This window comes from Pygocentrus nattereri, chromosome 26, assembly GCF_015220715.1.
Source record: "Pygocentrus nattereri isolate fPygNat1 chromosome 26, fPygNat1.pri, whole genome shotgun sequence".
NCBI classification, from domain to species: domain Eukaryota; kingdom Metazoa; phylum Chordata; class Actinopteri; order Characiformes; family Serrasalmidae; genus Pygocentrus; species Pygocentrus nattereri.
Window position 1 is genome coordinate 7578194 of NC_051236.1, and position 7096 is coordinate 7585289.

Genomic DNA, 7096 nt, shown 5'->3' on the forward strand with positions numbered 1-7096 from the left:
CATCTACAAACACAGAGAAGATTGAGTCTGAAAACAGATTTAAAAACACCCAAAGCTTTTATTTAAGACACGCAGAACAAGAAGAAACGTGGCAGTGAACAGGCGGCGCAGAGTTTCACTGCAGCTCTGTTTGTTTACATTCGGATCCCTTTTCAGTTCAGAACTGCACTAAACAACCAAGCGGCTGATTAAGACAATACGAGGAAAATTAATCTACTGGCACATCAGCAGGAATTCAGTTTGATTTTAAAGAGCAAATACATTTTAAAGCAGTCGTGAAGAGCTGAATTCAGAAGCGAAGAACAGAAACATCAGTGGTTCTGATTCAGATTAAAGTGGCACCAACATCAAAAACAGACCCTGTGGATCAATCTTTGGTTTTTGCTGCAGCAGCCGTTGCTGTGACTTTCCCTGAACATGTAAAGTAGTATTGACTGAGCTCAGCGGCTGAATTTAGACTCGAACAAGCAGAGTCTGATTGAGCTTCTAGATGTAGGTCTCCGGGACGATAGGATCCCCATACATGCAGTCCTCCTCCACAGCCAGATTATAGTGGCTCCCGCTGCCACCTTTATACGCGCTGGTGACGATCCTCAGCCAGCCGTGCTCACCCTGAACGAATGAACAAAACAAACCACAAATGGCAGAAAATACAAAGTCAACACTCTGACAAACTTAAAGCTTCTCCACACTTTAAACACTGATGCAGCAGCAAACAGCTGTTTTCTAAATCCAGTGAAGTAACAGTGTCCTGATATTTCTGTCTCAGTTCTTGAGAACGAACTCAGATTAGCGTCGTTTTCTTTTAAAGGCCTTCATCTTAAACTTTGACTATTACAGACAAATGACACGCCCACTTATGACATCAGGCATCATTTACATGGAAAACAAACTGCTGAAGCTCTTCTGAATCTGACTGAACATCTACAGTTACACAAATGTTTCATCATATTTTCTGCAGGACGTAAACTCCTCACATCCAAACTCCAATAAAACACTCATGACACATCAAAGAGCAGCAGAAACATTTACACTGCACTCGCCAGACCAGCCACTCACCCCCTAAACACACTTAACTGTCATAAGACCACTGCCACCCTCTGCTGGCTATTTAGTATGCGAACGGTGTTCTGCTCACCCATGGTTCTCCCCAGGAGTTCCGCACGACCCAGAACTCCACTCCGTTCTCATCGACGCCCCAGCCGGCCACAGACACGATATGGTTGATGCTGGGATAGTCCATGTACTCAGAGTACAAACCTCCCACGTACGCATCCAGCTTAGGAGTCGCCATGATTCCACAACTACAGACAGAAATAAACTCGCTCAGTGACTGCAGAACTAACCTCACGGCCAACACTCAGCAGTGCTGGACAGCGGGATACAGAACAGTCTGACAGACATCTGATCAGCTGGAACAGAGCAAAGACACCCAGTAGCAAAGAGAGCTACATTAAAAAAATACCATCAGAACTGAACACAGTGATTTTTATTCAGTGCGTTACTAAATCAGTTAAACAGGCTAATTTTACTCTCTTTATAATGAACCATGCAGTTGGTCAGTCTTACTGATAATACAACATGATCAGAAAAGAATATTGCATTGTGACAAATTATCCAGATAATGAGAAATATCATCAAGCTCACAGTACAACTGAACTGCACAAACATTCATTATTCCACTCAAGAAAGTCCTCCTGAAATATTTCAGCTGAACAGATCCAGAGAGAGTGCTGACTCCGGGGAAGAAGTTAAGCATCGTGTCTTTCCACAGGTGGCCGTAGGAGACAAACAGTCTTTGTTGAGAGGTTCCCCAAGGGAGCATTTTAGGGCCATTCTGTTTTTCCTTCTGTTTATTAATGATTTAAAAGCTGTTTGATTCATGATGATTCTGCAGTTCTATTTTCCCCATAAAGGAAGGAGTATTATAGAACATGCCCGGAATGAAGAACCTGTGAAAGGTAACCGGTCTGTGTTCTGAGAACAGGCCATCACTTTTTTTAGGGAAACGGAATAAATTTTGTTCCGTTTGAAGAGAAAATGACAAATTTGATGGTCTTCCTGAATATATTAAAAACAAACTTCTCAAAACAAATTTTGTAGTATTTAAAATGGTTTTTTTTATGTTTAAACTTATGGTTAATTCTGAATGAATGTATTGATGCAGGTAGTGATTCTGTATGTTTGCTGCGTTACATCAACTGCCCACTGTTGGATCTGTTTAGATTGCAGACCACAGTGAAAATAAGTCTTCAGCCATTCAGTTTCCATCATTTCAGTTTATTATATGCATTGCCTTTTTTAAAGGCTGTTTATTTTAAAATGTATAAACAAACCAATCAAATCCTCACAGCAATGTCCAACAAAGTCTACAGCCTTTCCTGAAGAGGGGAGACAGTTACAGCAACAGACAGACAAAATCTTTTAATCTTGATTCTGGAAGAAACACTGGATGAGGAGGTGTCCACAAAAAAAAAAAAAAAAAAAAAAAAAAAAAAAAAAAAGGCCAGCCCCTCCCTCCTAATGGCTATGGACAAAACTTGGAACTGTACCTCGAGCCCTTTGAGCTTCAAGTACAGCTCGGCTTGACCCGCCATGCTTCAAGATGCACATCAAGACTTTTCTCTGTCCTGGAGTCCAGGTGATGGAATGAACTCCCACTGGCTGTCCGAACAGCAGACTCTCTCAAAGTCTTCAAACGCAGACTGAAGACCGTCTCTTTACACAGCACTTAAATGAGCTCTGAGTTCAGTATTTATTGTAATGTGTTGCACTGCACGGTGTTTAACAGCAAGTTATCAACACAATGTTATCAACATGGGCTTTTGTTTCTAGCAGTATCTGAGCTCAGGACCATCTTTCTCTCTGACCTACTGGTAAGTAGCAGAGATGCTTTCTCTAGACAGACGAAGCACTTCTTGTAAGTCGCTCTGGATCAGAGCGTCAGCTAAATGCTGGAAATGTAAACGTTACCTGATGGGTCCTCTAGCGTAGATCTCAGCCTTCATCTTCTCCAGACCACTGACAGAACCATAATCTCCCACCTTCCACACAGTGTAGTTCTTCACAATGTTACACTGACCGAACGTAGTGCAGGTTCCACACTGATTAAACGGTTTACAGTCTGGACACAAATACACAGGGGAGAGAGAAAAAAAAAAAAGTCAGTGTTAATAATAATAATAATAATAATAATAATAATAATAATAATAATAATAATAATAATAATAATAAGTATTAATTATTATTATTAATAAATTCTGGTTCATTACTGAATATCAGCTCGTTTAGCTGCAGCTCTATGAAAGGTATCTGTATGTAAAGGCTTTCAAACTCCCTCATGTTCTTCAGAGAATCCTGCGCTAACTCACTGGTCATACCGTGAACTTCGTTGTGATATCAGTCCAGGTGGGCTGCAGGTGGGGGTCTTACCCTGGTCTTTGGCCTGGTAGTTGTTGCAGGTTTCGTCAGGGATGCCGTTGGTGTTGGCGTACTGCCACACGCCCGAGTGATCTCCCCCGTTACAGGAACCAGCATTTCCACAGTCAATAACATTCTGGACGGACAGATATGCGGATGGCCACGCCCCCTTCCGCTTGATGTTGATTCGGTCTGAAATAAACAGGTGAAGATACAGATTTACAGGTCCTGTAGCTCCAGTCGAGAGTAAGTGCAGACGGAGCGGCTCAGTGACTTCTTTATCTGTGCTCAATTTAACACACAGAAACACGGAACTTGCATTCAAGAACAATTTTCTTTACTAAAAAACTAAAAACCCTTGAAAAATCATTAAGTTCTTTCATTCCTAGTTATAAATCCTGAAGAGCTGATTTAATCACATTCCTCACCAGCACTGTAGCTGATTTAGCTTCATCACCGCAGTCATCTGCACTCCAGGGAGATGACGTCATAAAATATCCAAATATACGAGCATCACAAAAACGGCTTAGTACAAGTCTGATTAGCAGCGATCAGACCAGCACAGATTAATCGCCTCTGAGATTGTGTGAAGGTGAAAGTTAATCTCACCATGACACCCGAATGTACTCAGAAACATGCCAACAAAACCAGCGTTACACCAATTCCATCTCCCTGCCTTTTTCCGAGTAAACGACCGCCCACATATCTGGCCAGACACTGAAGGATGACTGACTGTCGAGCCCTCCTGCTACCCACACCCCAGCTACCGCCACCTACCTTAGACTAGCTGCCCACCCTACATTGAAGTTTTCAAAGACTCCTAGCTATTACTACTATTAATACTACTGCTATTAATATTAGTAATGTAATAACTCTGTACGTAGTTTGATCAGAGGAGGATGGGTCCCCCCCTTGTGAGCCTTGGTTCCTCCCAAGGTTTCTTCCTCAGCTCTGAGGGAGTTTCCTTGCCACTGTCGGCCCTGGCTTGTTCACCTGGGGGTTTTACAGTCATGTTAAAACTTCGTCTTTACTGGAATTCTGTGAAGCTGCTTTGTGACATCAGTTATAAAAAGTGTTAAATAAATTTGCTTTGATGTAGTAAATGGTGCAAGAAGGTGAGGGAATGTTGCCCAATTCAGCAGTGACTTCTGAGGAACTAACAGAGCCTGAACTGCAGGAAGTAGTTCAGGATTTTACAGAACATGCTCGCTCATGTCACAGAAGATAAGAGTTCAGCCAAGTCAGGTGAGTCAGGTGACAGTCCGGTGGTGGCGAGTGATCTCGAAAAACACCTCAGCTCACTCACAGAAACACAGAGACTCAGTTAAACATCACAAACCTAAAGACGTCTATAATCAGTCCTGTGTGTGAAAAGCTCCTGAAACCGGATTACTGAGTAACAGACACCACAGAGGTGAGCAGCGTGTACGGAGTCTGCTCTGCTCCGTTCGGCTGACGTGATCCGCACCTGCGAGGGCGCTCGTGCTGCCATGAGCCCAGCAGGACCCGCAGTACTGAGGGATGTGCTGATTGCGTGTGGTGCTGACATAGTTGGTGCCGTTGATGTTCCTCCAGTCCCAGGCTTTGGGTAGATCTGCGACGTTCAGATACTCATGAGGCCGCGGAACCGACCTGAGGAGAACAGACACACATACTGCACAGTGTTACAGTGTAACAGGAAGTGTAAACTTAACACTGGTGAACAGTGATGGTGCTAAAGTGAAGAGAACGTCACTGAAATTACTGCACACAATAACTGCATTTTAAAATGTTTCATGACCATATTTCCAATAAATTCAGGAACAAAAATAATTTTTGTATGTATACACACACACACACACACACACACACACACACACACACACACGCATGCACAGGCTGTTCACATCTTTGAGCCAAACAAATGCAAAAGGCAAAAAGTCCAGCTGGACATTCAGACCCAAGGCGACACCACCATGCGGTTTAACTTCAGTCTGTGCAGATTCTGGACTTCTGCTACCTTTTCAGCCCCCTGAGCTGTTTTTCTCTTAATGATTTCAAACGCCGAATTGCCATGACGTGAGATGCCTCCAACGCACTGAGCCAAACATGGAAAACGAGAAGCGACTTATTATTGAAATGGAATCAGTTCAAAGGATGAAAGTTTCAACACCAAATACTTTATAAAATGCAGATGATCTGGAAACATTCAAATCGCCAAACAATCCAAACAGGCAAATAAGTGACCGGAGCGAGAAGGAAGGCAGGAGGTCTGAGTTTGGAGCAGCTGAGAGACATGATGGGAAGAAGAGACACCAAGTCTCATCCGAGACCACATTGCGTTGCAGTTCTGCTTTATTAGCACTGGTACTCAGCATGAATGGAGACATTTATGATCCTCAGCTTCAACACAAGACAGAGACTTTCCCAGTTTGGTCCGCAAGCTCTGTGTTTTCCTTCTTCCTCATTTGTGTGGAAGCTCAGTTTCTCTACACGTTTTAACAGGTGGAAGAAACTTTCGCCTCTACAGGTCAAACTGTCAGATTTACAGTCTGCACTTGATGTGAACCGCCTGCAAATATAATCTATATTACACACATTATAATACATCACACACACTTCTCTGACTCAAACTGGAGCTTCAGAACAGCAGTTAAACTACAGCATCATCATCATCATGCATTTTCTGTGTAAAACTACTGATAATCAGTCTATTAAAACAAACTCGAGGGCTTCTTATTCACATTCCCCGTTCCACCTTAAACAGTGCAGCTGTCGCCTTCAGGCATTTAAGGTGGAGCGGAAAGTTTGAATCAGAGGTCAATTTCGGCTTCATCAGTGAAACAAGTCCGTTTTTCTCCGTCTAAACTTGTAATGCGTAGTTTAAAGATTAAACTCAGACCCTGAGCACTAAAACTCGCTTCAGAACGGAGAAAAAGAGACTAAACTAAAAACAGTTGTTTACGTAGTTAAAACGGGCTATTAAGTTACGCAAGTTGCGTAATGTTCCACCTGAGCTGCGCATTGTACGCATTATCGGCGAAACTAGAAGGTTTAAAACCAAAGCGAACACAATTTAAACGACAACCGTGTGAATCTAAAGCACCGGCCGGTAGTTAGTCGGTCCCGGTGAGTTCACAGGCGAGGTTTCCGCTCGATATTCATTAAAACAGAATCAATAATCAATACTTTCTTACTTCACTCCCAACTGGTTCCTCCGCTGTAGGGGTCTGAAACACGGCTGATCCGCGCTAAAATACCGACCAGCAGAAGCGCCGGACAGCGTAAACAGACACAGCAGCAGAACCGGAGCCATGCTGAGCGGAACCGGGGTGGTCATATGACTCCGTACTGTCTCCTCGCCTTTATATACCGCGGGGGGGCGGGGCTTTCAGCGAAACTAAAGCGCTTATTGGTCAACACCGGCAACATCGTCCGAAGTTCGTTTGCATAACTCCTCTGAGCCGGCGTTGTAACTACTGCGCATGCGTACACCGCCTGTAGTTCTGTTGGCGGTGAACTATCAGACAGGTTCCGACCCAGAGGGAGCAGACTTTCGGTAGTTCGGCAGGGAACTAAAAACAGCCCCTCAGTCGCGGTTATAGTTCACTATATATCACAGAGAGTGTCCACTGCATCAGAAACACAAACACAGCAGACCTCCTCACTTCTCTTCCAGTCAGCTGGTGCTCCGCAC

The 7096-nt window shown here is 43.6% G+C and overlaps 1 protein-coding gene across 1 annotated transcript; it reads right to left on the minus strand.

The window, feature by feature from the left end:
- Nucleotides 1-34: 34 nt before the first annotated feature.
- ctsz (cathepsin Z) lies at nt 35-6726 on the minus strand. Its single transcript, XM_017708427.2, has 6 exons — nt 6597-6726; nt 4889-5052; nt 3433-3612; nt 2974-3124; nt 1139-1304; nt 35-612 (listed from the first exon to the last, which is right to left on the minus strand). The coding sequence occupies exons 1-6, from the start codon at nt 6713-6715 to the stop codon at nt 487-489; spliced, it is 906 nt and encodes a 301-aa protein (XP_017563916.1). The 5' UTR covers nt 6716-6726; the 3' UTR covers nt 35-486.
- Nucleotides 6727-7096: the final 370 nt, after the last annotated feature.

What these genes read in the sequence shown, in the direction of transcription:
- ctsz (XM_017708427.2), bottom strand. Translation starts at nt 6,715, where the DNA reads ATGGCTCCGGTTCTGCTGCTGTGTCTGTTTACGCTGTCCGGCGCTTCT. An exon ending in CTACCAGGCCAAAGACCAGG is followed by an intron (nt 3,125 to 3,432) that starts GTAAGACCCCCA and finishes ATTTGTGTCCAG; the next exon opens with ACTGTAAACCGTTTAATCAG. An exon ending in ACTCCTGGGGAGAACCATGG is followed by an intron (nt 613 to 1,138) that starts GTGAGCAGAACA and finishes TCATTCGTTCAG; the next exon opens with GGTGAGCACGGCTGGCTGAG.